Below are 14,045 nucleotides of genomic sequence, written 5' to 3' on the forward strand. Positions count from 1 at the left end.
TATGCGCTTATTTTTTTATTTGATTTTGTGCGTGGCATAGATTTGCCGTGCGCAGAGGACGCTTGAGCAGGCGCACACCTTAGCGGCTGCGCTAGCATCACAGCTAACGTTAGCCATGCCGCTACCTCGCGCTCTGCTGGGAGAGGACGTATACGTATGTGACGTATGACGTGACAGTATGTGACGTGTGTAAGAAGGTGCGCTCGCTGTCTGTGAGAGGGAGACACAGGAAAGAGTGAGAAGAGCCTGTCATGTAATGCCAGCAGCTAAAAGCAACTTTGTGAGAATTGTGGATGTGTTGAAGGTGTGCTGGAAAATGCGGAACGGAAATTACGGAGCAGCAGAAAAGTGCAATGTATTATTTAAATAGGTGCGTTGGAAAACACGGACCGGAGTTTTTTTCAAAACAGGATCTGGATCGGCATTTTCCCATGCCTTGCCGATACGCAATTTTTGGCAAATATCGGCAGCCGATCCGATCCAAATATCGGATCGGGACATCCCTATGTAAAACGTCAATAAATGAATGACAGGGTGCTTCATATGAAGTCAAATCTATTCCCAGCTCCTTCCTGCTCCATCACTAATAGCAATATAACAGAAAATGATCCCGTAAGTCAGTCATAGTGCACGCTCTAGTCTTGTTAGACCGATATACTGGGTTTGATTCCCCGTGGCATTTGTGGCAGAAGCTTAGCAATTTAATTGTATACATTTTGTTATTTTGCACTACAAAATAAGATATTGAACAATTCATTTCCCATGAATTTGTTGTAATTGGAAACACGCATCTAGTTAAATTCAGGTTTGAGTCAAATTGTTTCACGCAAATAATGTGTTTTTTTATAATGGGGTTGGGGGCTCCAAATAAAATTCCGCTGTGACTGACTAAAAACTCCAGGCTTTGTTTTAAGATGTGTAGCGAAGCCTGGTTGATGTATAACCTGGGCAAGCTGATCTATAGGTAGGTTAGGTCAGAGGCTGTATCATATCTACAAGGAAGTTTTTTTCCCCTTCAATGTTACTTTTGATCTTTTTCTAACATTTACATGTGTATCTTTATATCTCTGACTTTCAGGTGGATTTGGTGTGGCAAAAAACCTCAGCGATTGGGCAGTAAAAAATAAAAACTTCACCGTCAAACCCGGCGTGGTGAAAATTCTCCAGGATTTCCACAAATCTGGAAAGCCGCTGGGCTTGTGCTGCATCTCCCCGGTCCTTGCCGCCAAAATCCTGCCCGGTTGTGAGCTCACTGTGGGCCACGACACAGAAAGCGACATGTGAGTGACGGGATTATATTTGTCATCACAACCAATGTGTCGTGAATGATGCTCACTCTTGTCCCCACTCAGGTGGCCGCACGCCCAGACCGCCTGCGCCTTGAAGGAGATGGGCTGCAAGCATGTGAACAAAGACGTGGATCAAGCACATGTTGACGTCAAACATAAACTCGTCACCACACCCGCTTTCATGGGCAACGCTCCCTTTCATAAAGTTTTTGATGGAATCGGCGTTATGGTTCAAGAAACTCTTAAACTTGCATAAGGTGTCTGCACACTGTGTATGCCTTTTTGGAGATGGATCAAATGTATATGAATAAACATGATGGAAAATCATTGCTTTGTCTGATACTTATGTCGGAACTTATGAACAATGGTGAAGTAATGCAATGGTTGCACAAGGAATGCTATCAATCAAACTGTACTGTATATACATCCTGCAAAGGCTTCAATTATAGTATAGAATAGTAGCTAAATAGATTGCAATTAACTATCAATATTAATAACTGTATTTTTCTCTAGAACAAAATCTGCTGGTTAGTAACACTGAGAAAAGTATAGACCATAACACAAATGTCCATTACAGAGTCACCATACATACATAGTGGTACCTCAGTTTTGTCATCAATATGTTCCAAAGTAGAGCTGGGCAAATATTTTGACTCGGAGGGGCCACATTGAGAGAAAAAATGTGTCTGGGGGGGCCAATGTGTATGTTTGTATAAATTATATATACCGTATTTTTCGGACTATAAGTCGCAGTTTTTTTCATAGTTTGGCCGGGGGTGCGACTTATACTCAGGATCGACTTATGTGTGAAATTATTAAAGGGGAACATTATCACCAGATCTATGTAAGCGTCAATATATACCTTGATGTTGCAGAAAAAAGACCATATATTTTTTTAACCGATTTCCGAACTCTAAATGGGTGAATTTTGGCGAATTAAAAGCCTTTATAATATTCGCTCTCGGGAAGCAATCCGCCATTTTCTCAAACACAGAGTCAAATCAGCTCTGTTATTTTCTGTTTTTTCGACTGTTTTCCGTACCTCGGAGACATCATGCCTCGTCGGTGTGTTGTCGGAGGGTGTAACAACACGAACAGGGACGGATTCAAGTTGCACCAGTGGCCCAAAGATGCGAAAGTGGCAAGAAATTGGACGTTTGTTCCGCACACTTTACCGACGAAAGCTATGCTACGACAGAGATGGCAAGAATGTGTGGATATCCTGCAACACTCAAAGCAGATGCATTTCCAACGATAAAGTCAAAGAAATCTGCCGCCAGACCCCCATTGAATCTGCCGGAGTGTGTGAGCAATTCAGGGACAAAGGGCCTCGGTAGCACGGCAAGCAATGGCGGCAGTTTGTTCCCGCAGACGAGCGAGCTAAACCCCCTGGATGTCTTGGCTCACACCGTCCCTTAAACTGGACAGATCAGCTTTCAGGAAAAGAGCGCGGATGAGGGTATGTCTACAGAATATATTAACTGATGAAAATTGGGCTGTCTGCACTCTCAAAGTGCATGTTGTTGCCAAATGTATTTCATATGCTGTAAACCTAGTTCATAGTTGTTAGTTTCCTTTAATGCCAAACAAACACATACCAATCGTTGGTTAGAAGGCGATCGCCGAATTCGTCCTCGCTTTCTCCCGTGTCGCTGGCTGTCGTGTCGTTTTCGTCGGTTTCGCTTGCATACGGTTCAAACCGATATGGCTTAATAGCTTCAGTTTCTTCTTCAATTTCGTTTTCGCTACCTGCCTCCACACTACAACCATCCGTTTCAGTACATTCGTAATCTGTTGAATCGCTTAAGCCGCTGAAATCCGAGTCTGAATCCGAGCTAATGTCGCTATAGCATGCTGTTCTTTCCGCCATGTTTGTTTGTGTTGGCTTCACTATGTGACGTCACAGGAAAATGGATGGGTGTTTATAACGATGGTTAATATCAGGCACTTTGAAGCTTTTTTTAGGGATATTGCGTGATTTGAAAAAAACTTCGAAAAATATAATAAGCCACTGGGAACTGATTTTTAATGGTTTTAACCATTCTGAAATTGTGATAATGTTCCCCTTTAATACATTAGCGTAAAATATCAAATAATATTATTTATCTCATTCACGTAAGAGACTAGACGTATAAGATTTCATGGGATTTAGCGATTAGGAGTGACAGATTGTTTGGTAAACGTATAGCATGTTCTATATGTTATAGTTATTTGAATGACTCTTACCATAATATGTTACGTTAACATACCAGTTGGTTATTTATGCCTCATATAACGTACACTTATTCAGCCTGTTGTTCACTATTCTTTATTTATTTTAAATTGCCTTTCAAATGTCTATTCTTGGTGTTGGCTTTTATCAAATCAATTTCCCCAAAACATGCGACTTAAACTCCAGTGCGACTTATGTATGTTTTTTTCCTTCTTTATTATGCATTTTCGGCCGGTGCGACTTATACTCCGGAGCGACTTATACTCCGAAAAATACGGTAGTGTTATTTTACTGTAAAGATTGTACTCACGTAAAAGAGTCCTTCAATTACATTTGTACATTCCTTGGATACATATGCACATCTCACCAGAACACCGGTAAACGCCATATTACCATAGATTGTTTGGCCAGACAAGTGGTCGGCAACCCAAAATGTTGAAAGAGCCATATTGGACCAAAAATACAAAAAACAAATCTGTCTGGAGCCCCAAAATATTAAAAAGCCTTTATAAGTCTTATAATGAAGGCAACACATGATGTAAAGATCTTTATTATCTGTTTGAGAATATACTGTACTATCAAAATGACTATGTGTTTCACAGGCTGACGCAAATCTTTGTTGACAGAAATTTAGAAATTTAATATTTTTTCTACACATTACAAGATTGGAAAACATTCGTAAAACGGAGGCTTTTCAGAGGGTGAGATAACTCCTGGAAATGACTGGCTTAGAATGGCCAAAGGTATAGATGTGTGTGTCCAAGTTATTATAAAGGAAATGGCAGACCGTGTTCTTCTAATGGATTTATTGCAATCTTTGGCAAGCTTGGTAACGTTTGCTGTGGTCTGGAACAAGATGGCACACAAACAACTATCAGAAATGCAGTCAATATTACAAACAGATAGTGTGTCATGAGACATGCAAATATGAATTACACAAACAGACATTACACAGAGTACATAAGTAAAATAAAGTAATTGAACTCAAATATTACACAGAGGCATAATGATGCAATGTGTGCATTTTGATTGATTGATTGATTGAGACTTTTATTAATAGGTTGCACAGTGAAGTACATATTTCGTACAATTGACCACTAAATGGTAACACCCGAATACGTTTTTCAACTTGTTTAAGTCGGGGTCCACTTAAATTGATTCATGATACAGATATATACTATCATATATACTATCATCATAATACAGTCATCACACAAGATAATCATTAGGGTATATACATTGAATTATTTACATTATTTACAATTCGGGGTGTGTGTGTGTGGGGGGGGGGGGGGGGGGGGGTTTAGGTTTGGTTGTTATCATCAGTCATCAACAACTGAGAACAGAGATACATACATGCATACAGCTAGCCTAAGAAGCATGTTAGCATCGATTAGCTTGCAGTCATGCAGTGACCAAATATGCCTGATTAGCACGCCACACAAGTCAATAACATCAACAAAGTTCACCATTGTGCATTCACGCTCAGCATAAATCGTTTGTTGGACAAAACTTGACTAAGAAGAAGTGCCATAAAAGACGTCTTTCTGTGGCAGCGTCGGAAAAAGTTGTACTTGTAAACAAACTGTAGCGTCACAGTCCACACAAGTACTGTGAGTTCAATGACTGCCAAAATTAGTAGGACAAAACAGCGCTTGCCAAATACTCTCATCAGTGAAGCATAGACACAAACATATTAAACAGCAGGCTTTTTAACAATTAGGAAGGTTTGTGTCATGTTTGTCCTTCTACAGAAACCACAATAAAACATGGACTTTAAGGCGCTGGTTGACTTGGATTGGACTATTACTGTATGCTGCAAATTTGTTAGGCTCTATGGTGGCGTATTTTGCTGCCTTACTAATTTAAAAAAATAAGTACATAGACTGGTTCTACTCATTGTGCTAAAACTGGGGTAATGTATACAAATCGAGGCATATACAGTATTTGGTGACATTTGTCGCCTAAAACCAAATCATACTAAAACTAGGGTGTATGAAAACCAAGGTACTATGACTGCCAAGTCACTTTTATTGTCAACTTTACACCAAATATATACATTACATATACAATACAAACAAGAAGGCATATACATTTTTTTGGACATTCAGTCAACCTTTCAATAAAATAAATTAAACCTCACCAAAAACAAGACACTTTGCTAATTTTAATAACTTACTTATAGATTTTAATGATGAATATATGTATGAACTGTCGTGAAAAACAGTATGATGCTAGTTTCAAGATAATGCTGATAAAGGAGCCAGATGAGGTGGTTCAGGCATCTGGTCAGGATGGTGTTTGGGCATGTCCGACTGGTAGGAGGCCACGGAGAAGACACAGTACACGTTAGGGAGACTATGGCTAAGACTTCTTTCTAAAAGAGAACCTACTCAGTGGCCTAGTGGTTAGAGTGTCTGTCCTGAGATCGGCAGGTTGTGGGTTCAAACACCGGCCGAGTCATACCAAAGACTATAAAAAATGGGACCCATTACCTCCCTGCTTGGCACTCAGCATCAAGGGTTGGAATTGGGGGTTAAATCACCAAAAATGATTCCCGGGCGCTGCACCGCTGCTGCCCACTGCTCCCCTCACCTCCCAGGGGGAGATCAAGGGGATGGGTCAAATGCAGAGGACAAATTTCACCACACCTAGTGTGTGCGTGACAATCATTGGTACTTTAACTTTAACTTAATGTCTCCCGGCTGGCCTGGGAACACTTTGGGATCCCCGGGAGGAGCTGGTCGACTTCCCTCTCACCAGTGACTTCGTCCAGCTCTTCCCGGGGGATCCTGAGTCGTTCCCAGGCCAGCTGGGAGACATAGTCTCTCCACCGTGTCCTGGGTCTTCACTGTGGTCTTCTACCGGTCGAACGCACCCTAAACACCTCCCCAGGTAGGCGTCCGGGGGGCATTCTGACCAGATGCCGAAACCACCTCATCTGGCTCCTCTCGATGTGGAAAAGCAGCTGTTTTACTCTGAGCTCCTCGCGAATGACAGAGCTTCTCACCCTATGTCTAAGTGAGAGCGCCGCCATCAGATGAAGGAAACTCAGATGAAGGAAACTCATTTTGGCCGCTTGTACCCGTGATCTTGTCCTTTCGGTCATAACCCAAAGTTTAATGACCATAGGTGAGGATAGAGACGTAGATCGACCGGTAAATTGAGAGTTTTGCCTTTCGGCTTAGCTCTTTCTTTACTACGACAGACCGATACAGGGTCTGCATCACTGCAGACACTGCACCAATCCGCCTGTCGATCTCACAATGCACTCTTCCCTCACTCCTGAACAAGACCCCGAGATACTTGAACTCCTGCATCAAACACAGCCCTTTAAAAAGAGGGCTGTTTTAGATCTCTTCCATAACTTTATAGCTTTTGGGAATGAGAGAGGAGGGAGAGGTTTGAAAAATCCCTGTCCATAGGAGGAGAGAGAAGAAGATGGGCAAATACAAACTCCATCTGATTGTAGACAAGAATGTTTTGATTGAGCATTGTGTAAGGCAGTTAACATCAATCATAAAATAAACCCATTTGGAGAGAAACCCTTTGACCAAAATACAAATACAACATAAATTATTTATCTTCCAACATCACAGAATTCTGTGTATTTTTCATGGAGAAGGCGGCGGTTTAGAGACATCCCCAAAGATTGCAAGAAAGCATAGGACTTTAAAAGTGTCTCATCTCAGGACAACAAACAGACCAATGCTGTGAAGACAAAGCTCTTTGACTTATTGTTGTTTTAGACAAGAGAGTACTACAATATGAATATTGCTATTACAAGGGTCAAATTGTGTGGGGGTTTGTTTGTGCTTAGTGGTACATAGAATGTTCCATCCATCCATCCATCCATCTTCTTCCACTTATCCTAGTTCGGGTCGCAGGGGCAGCAGCCTAAGCAGAGTAGTCCAGACTTCCCTCTCCCCAGCCACTTCGTCCAGCTCTTCCCGGGGGATCCCGAGGCGTTCCCAGGCCAGCCGGGAGACATAGTCTTCCCAACGTGTCCTGGGTCTTCCCCGTGGCCTCCTACCGGTCGGACGTGCCCTGAACACCTCCCTAGGGAGGCGATCGGGTGGCATCCTGACCAGATGCCCGAACCACCTCATCTGGCTCCTCTCGATGTGGAGGAGCAGCGGCTTTACTTTGAGTTCCTCCCGGATGGCAGAGCTTCTCACCCTATCTCTAAGGGAGAGCCTTAGAGATAGGCCGCTTGTACCCGTGATCTTGTCCTTTCGGTCATAACCCAAAGCCCATGACCATAGGTGAGGATGGGAACGTAGATCGACCGGTAAATTGAGAGCTTTGCGTTCCGGCTCAGCTCCTTCTTCACCACAACGGATCGATACAGCGTCCGCATTACTGAAGACACCGCACCGATCTGCTTGTAGATCTCACGATCCACTCTTCCCTCACTCGTGAACAAGACTCCGAGGTACTTGAACTCCTCCACTTGGGGCAGGGTCTCCTCCGCAACCCGGAGATAGAATGTTCCCTCAAATGAATTCACGGCTCACGATTTTGACTTGCTCGAACATTTATTTCAGAGTTTAAACATGATATAATAACATGCTTACAAATGTGTTCAGAGCTGAAATATCTTAGTCATACAAATACAAAAATGACTAGTTAATGTTAGAAAGAAAAAAACAAACAATTTTATTGCCTTTATTTTGAGAAGTGTTTGAACTGGTCTGTTCCACAAACTAACTTTGTCGCATGGAATTTCCTGGGACGGTCGGGATCCTAAAAGAAGAATATTTGATCTCCATTAACACATCAAGACCACGGGTAAATATATAGTAGATAATATAATATTTATATTTGTAGTACATGCTTGCCTCACCTCTGTGGGGTAAGCATAGGTGGGAACGTAACGAATCACAAATCCACAACGCCTCTTCTGGGATGTGTTGGCATCACTGGCATGCACCAGCAGACCATCATGGATCTGTTAAGATTTTTGACAGGATGTTTTAAAACGTACAGTACCAGCTATCTATGTGGAACAAAACCAATCGACTTACAGACATCTGCCCAGCCAAGAGGGGACAAAGCACCGCCTCCTCACTTTGAACCAACTCCTCTGGAATCTCCTGGTTGACTGTCAGCATGTTTCCGGGCCTTATGGCCTGGCGATGGGGCAACATGCCAGAATTGTGGCTTCCTAACAGGAGCACATTTCGAGTACATTTTAACAGAATGAAGCCACAAATGATGAATGCATAGGCTGTAAATGAGAGATTTTCATACAGTCATTCTACATTCACAGTGGTTTAACAGTCCAAGTAAAATTTCAATGAAGATATGGTCTAGTGCTCTCTAAAGACGTATGGTAGTCAAAATAAGTTACCTGTGTTGTTTTCATTTGTCTTTGCACTTATATGATAAAGAAAAATACTGAAATGTTACCTAGTTTAACATCACCTGTGCAATATTTGAAAGTTTTTTATTAGTTAAAGGGGAACATTATCACCAGACCTATGTAAGCGTCAATATATACCTTGATGTTGCAGAAAAAAGACCATATATTTTTTAACCGATTTCCGAACTCTAAATGGGTGAATTTTGGCAAATTAAATGCCTTTCTATTATTCGCCCTCGGAGCGATGACGTCACAACGTGACGTCACATCGGGAAGCAATCCGCCATTTTCTCAAACACCGAGTCAAATCAGCTCTGTTATTTCCCGTTTTTTCGACTGTTTTCCGTACCTTGGAGACATCATGCCTCGTCGGTGTGTTGTCGGAGGGTGTAACAACACGAACAGGGACGGATTCAAGTTGCACCAGTGGCCCAAAGATGCAAAAGTGGCAAGAAATTGGACGTTTGTTCCGCACACTTCACCGACGAAAGCTATGCTACGACAGAGATGGCAAGAATGTGTGGATATCCTGCGACACTCAAAGCAGATGCATTTCCAACGATAAAGTCAAAGAAATCTGCCGCCAGACCCCCAGGAAAAGAGAGCGGATGAGGGTGTGTCTACAGAATATATTAATTGATGAAAACTGGGCTGTCTGCACTCTCAAAGTGCATGTTGTTGCCAAATGTATTTCATATGCTGTAAACCTAGTTCATAGTTGTTAGTTTCCTTTAATGCCAAACAAACACATACCAATCGTTGGTTAGAAGGCGATCGCCGAATTCGTCCTCGCTTTCTCCCGTGTCGCTGGTTGTCGTGTCGTTTTCGTCGTTTTCGCTTGCATACGGTTCAAACCGATATGGCTCAATAGCTTCAGTTTCTTCTTCAATTTGGTTTTCGCTACCTGCCTCCACACTACAACCATCCGTTTCAATACATGCGTAATCTGTTGAATCGCTTAAACCGCTGAAATCTGAGTCTGAATCCGAGCTAATGTCGCTATAAATTTGCTGTTCTATATTGTTTGTATCGGCATCACTATGTGACGTCACAGGAAAATGGACGGGTGTATATAACGATGGTTAAAATCAGGCACTTTGAAGCTTTTTTTAGGGATATTGCGTGATGGGTAAAATTTTGAAAAAAAAAAATAAGCCAGTGGGAACTGATTTTTAATGGTTTTAACCATTCTGAAATTGTGATAATGTTCCCCTTTAAAGCTCAACCATTTAATTCATGTGAATTAAAATAACTAGTGGTTATAAACTGAAGCTAAATTACAGGTTAGTCTGTGACAAAGAAGCATACTTATTCATGCAAGCTTTCTCATTTCTACATTTAACACATTTAGTTGGACTGTGCATCCCTCAGTTTAATGCAGGTGTATTCAACTCTGCCACAGAACTAATTAAAGTCGCAAGTTGAGGTACTACTGTATAAACTGTTGTCATTTATCTCCCATAAAGACCATAGTTATGTTGGCGTGTATTGAGAGTATAAATGTAAAAAGCTATACATCTACCTGGTATAACCCGAAGGGCTCCGTTCTCTTTCACCGAGTCATCGAGAGCCAGCCATACAGACAGGACGGGCCCACCAGCAATACCCCAATACCTGACAACATGAATTACAATCAAACATTTTCATTGCATTCTATATGAAAAAATAACTTTTGTCATTTTGGGAAGTTTCTGTACCTCATATCCTGATGCCAGGCCACATACGGCAGTACAACATCAGCTTTAGTTTCCACCTTCTCAACCTCTTGGCCCTGGGGGCTGCCAGGTGTGAGTGTTGGATATTTGCAGATGAAGCGGGAGTCCAGCAGGATGACGTCAGGGCCCACAATGGCTTTGACCACTTGCAAGATGCGGGGGTGTTGGGTTAGGCCCATTATCCAAGGAGTTTGAAGGTGAACATTATGGAGGCTGTACTTTGTGTAGTCTTCCCCTGGTGGTTAAAACTCAACATTAGGGCACAGAGTTTGCTTTTTGGAATCAAACAAGATAAACATTGGCATTAACTGCTGTGGCAGTAGGCAACCTACTGTTTGTTTGTTTTTTAATCCCACAAAATAGCAGTAGCTTCATTAGAAGTCTTATGCAGAGCTTTATCTACCTCTGCATGCGCTTTAAAGTTATCTGTAATTCCTATATTAAACTTAGAGGTAGCCTATATCCCTCAGAATAAGCTGGATAAATCAAATAATTACTGTTCTGTTGGTAGATTATTTAGCTTTTTTTTAATATATACATATACTTTGGTTGTTATAGCATATTAGTAACATATGCAAATTGGTTTAACATCCATCCATCCATTTTCTACCGCTTATCCTTTTCGGGGTCGCGAGGGGTGCTGGAGCCTATCTCAGCTGCACTCGCTACACCCTATGACAAAATATTGGAAAAAAAGGTATTTTTGCCAAATGTATTCTATATATTGTTTATGCTCAGAATGCAGTTTTAGCATTAGCACATTGTCCAATTAGGACATGTTGCATCTTTAACTTTTTACACAGGAAGCTTGTTTACTAAAGTGTAGTCGTGTTCTTTAAAATGTATTATATAATAAATAAAATACATCATACTTGCCAACCCTCCCGGATTTTCCGGGAGACTCCCGAAATTCAGCGCCTCTCCCGAATACCTCCCGGGACAAATTTTCTCCCGAAAATCTCCCGAAATTCAGGCGGAGCTGGAGGCCACGCCCCCTCCAGCTCCATGCGGACCTGAGTGACGTGTTGACAGCCTGTTCTCACGTCCGCTTTCCCACCATATAAACAGCTAATGATCAAGGGCCAGTTCTTGGTTTCTTATGTGGGTTTATTGTTAGGCAGTTTCATTAACGTCCTCCCAGCGCGGTAACAACACACAACAACAGCAGTCAAGTTTTCGTCCCCCGTAAGCAGTTCGTCTGCCGTAAACAGCAATGTTGTGACACTTTTAAACAGGACAATACTACCATCTACTGTACATGCATATGTGACCCACCCATAATGTGTCACATTTTTGTGTTGATTTATTTATTTTATTTTGTGGTTTGAATTCGTTTTTGGAGCTGTCATTACACATTTATCAGTATTCACATTGGTCAGTAGGGGGCAGTAGGGTGTTTCTTCCCAATTGAATGCTATCACCTGCAGACCGGAAGTGTCTTGTCATTCTGATGAGCGCGACCAGTCTGTGAACAATTGAAACTTCCTGTGTGCTTTTTCCTCCTGTATAACAGGTTAGTTTTGGTGAATCAACTCACTGAATAATATCCATGTGATCTTTATAAGTTTAAGTACACATTCTGATGGTGGAGCCTAACTCTAAAGTGTTTGTGAGTTGTAGTTTGTATTTGTGAATGAATCCAGTGCACAGCTGCAGTAATCAATACAAAAAGGCGACGTGAGTGCGCAATGTTTATATAGGAACTTCTGATCCTAATTCAGACTCCCAAATTAGAGCTCCTGTTTTCTTATTGATTTTATAATGTATATTTGTATAATGTGTGTGTTCTGAAATAGTGACAGAGAATAGAACTAGGATGGACAATTCAACCCTTAACTCAACAATGAGTAGACGAGTGTTATGTGTGTGTAAATGTGTAAATAAATGAACACTGAAATTTAAGTATTTCTGTATACATATATATATATATATATATATATATATATATATATATATATATATATATATATATATATATATATATATAGCTAGAATTCACTGAAAGTCAAGTATTTCTTATATATATATATATATATATATATATATATATATATCTTAACCACGCCCCCCCACCCCCACCCCCCACCTCCCGAAATCGGAGGTCTCAAGGTTGGCAAGTATGAAATACATGTTTTAGAATAAATGTTTTGATTAACCATTTCATTTTGTGTTTTGGAAGTTTATTAATTATTTATTAATATATTTTTTTTTAACAGTTGGGTAAGCTGAAAAAAACTAAATTCTAATTAATACAAACTTAATTTAAAAAACGGTTCTATAAACACTGCAAAAAAAACCTGAAATACAAAATTAAATAACTGGAACCAAAGTAGAAAGAAAATACTTAATTGTGACCAGCAATGGTTTTCTTCCCAAACACTTTCTATACACTATAGCACATTTGAAAAGAGACATACTTAAGCAAAATAATATGTTCACACTATTAGAAAATTGTACTTTTTGACAAAAGTTTAAACATTTTTTGCAGCCTAACTAGTTCCTTAAGTTTAACCAATATTGTATTTAATTACAAATACAAGCATTTTCTTTTTTTTTTACCAAATTCTTTCTCCAGCTGTGAAAAGGCGAGCGTGGCCTCCCTCAGCTCGGTCTCAGTCAGCACAGGAAGGCCTGAGAGGAAGCCCTGTTGCTTGTAGGTCTCCTGGATCTTGCTGGTGGATGTAGTCATGTCTGCACGCACGCTTTCACTGCTTCACGTCTTCTCTACTTAGCCTGCTGGGAGTGAAAATAAAGACGTGACCAAGGTGGCTGAGACTGTTCCATGAACTATTTTATGTATTTTTCCTGACTATAAGGGCCACCTGACTATGGGAAAAAACAGAGTTTGTTAGGGTCACACTTTACTTTCTCATTTCTGACCAATAGCGACAATAAGAAGCTGTTTCAGTTTTGACAAAGACCACCTGGCGCTGTACGGCGGGCTGTTTATTGTCCACAGGTCGCGGCACCTCGTACTTCATAGCGAAGGAGCCAACATTACCTTTTTGTGTGTCCAGCTTGTCGCGCTCTGAGTGGTGCTCTGAAGCAGCTTTGTCGGTCAGGTGTTTTATACTGTTGAGAGAAGCTTCTGGGAATGCACACCCTCTTTCATCATGCTAAGCTGGAAACTTTCACCTCTATGTCAAAATGAGATGATTATCATCCCCTCTCTTACAGAGAAGAGGGGAATTCATGACGCTGTGACGTACTTTGTTGGGAGTGACCTTTCCCCACTCCTGGCCTATTGTATTCCAACTCAAAGGAAGGCTTGTCTTACCAACCGACCAGGAAGGTATGTGCTTCCTGATGGACTAGTCATGTCTTTTTTCTTTTTTAATTAATCTTTGCTGATTCATTTACAGTATTATATACGCAAGAGTAAAACCTTATCCAGCTTCCTTGTTAAAAATAAACAAAGGAGTTTCAAAATGATGTATACCACCACAATTATGTAGAATAAAACT

General features: G+C 41.0%; 2 protein-coding genes across 4 annotated transcripts in view; one reads left to right on the forward strand and one right to left on the reverse strand.

Moving 5' to 3' along the window:
- LOC133575229 (glutamine amidotransferase-like class 1 domain-containing protein 3, mitochondrial) overlaps positions 1 to 1,616 on the forward strand; it is an 8,114-nt gene extending 6,498 nt beyond the window's left edge. For both annotated transcript variants that reach the window (XM_072912271.1, XM_061927810.2), the window contains 2 exons: positions 1,079 to 1,280; positions 1,353 to 1,616. In XM_072912271.1, coding sequence (XP_072768372.1) covers positions 1,079 to 1,280; positions 1,353 to 1,545 — 395 coding nt within the window. In that variant the 3' untranslated portion in view covers positions 1,546 to 1,616. The remainder of the gene's footprint in view (positions 1 to 1,078; positions 1,281 to 1,352) is intronic.
- A 6,474-nt stretch (positions 1,617 to 8,090) lies between these two features.
- On the reverse strand, positions 8,091 to 13,703 carry LOC133575073 (L-threonyl-[L-threonyl-carrier protein] 4-chlorinase). Of its 2 annotated transcripts, none has more exons than XM_072912344.1 (7): positions 13,583 to 13,703; positions 13,141 to 13,314; positions 10,564 to 10,816; positions 10,389 to 10,480; positions 8,529 to 8,668; positions 8,348 to 8,452; positions 8,091 to 8,247 (listed from the first exon to the last, which is right to left on the reverse strand). In XM_072912344.1, the coding sequence occupies exons 2-7, from the start codon at positions 13,268 to 13,270 to the stop codon at positions 8,170 to 8,172; spliced, it is 798 nt and encodes a 265-aa protein (XP_072768445.1). In that variant the 5' UTR covers positions 13,271 to 13,314; positions 13,583 to 13,703; the 3' UTR covers positions 8,091 to 8,169. The 2 variants fall into 2 exon arrangements, with proteins under 2 accessions (XP_072768445.1, XP_061783512.1); XM_061927528.2 differs by having other exon boundaries at positions 13,141 to 13,317; positions 13,583 to 13,620.
- Between the last annotated feature and the right edge of the window lie 342 nt (positions 13,704 to 14,045).

The sequence above is a fragment of the Nerophis lumbriciformis genome, linkage group LG35 (genome assembly GCF_033978685.3).
Source record: "Nerophis lumbriciformis linkage group LG35, RoL_Nlum_v2.1, whole genome shotgun sequence".
NCBI lineage: Eukaryota > Metazoa > Chordata > Actinopteri > Syngnathiformes > Syngnathidae > Nerophis > Nerophis lumbriciformis.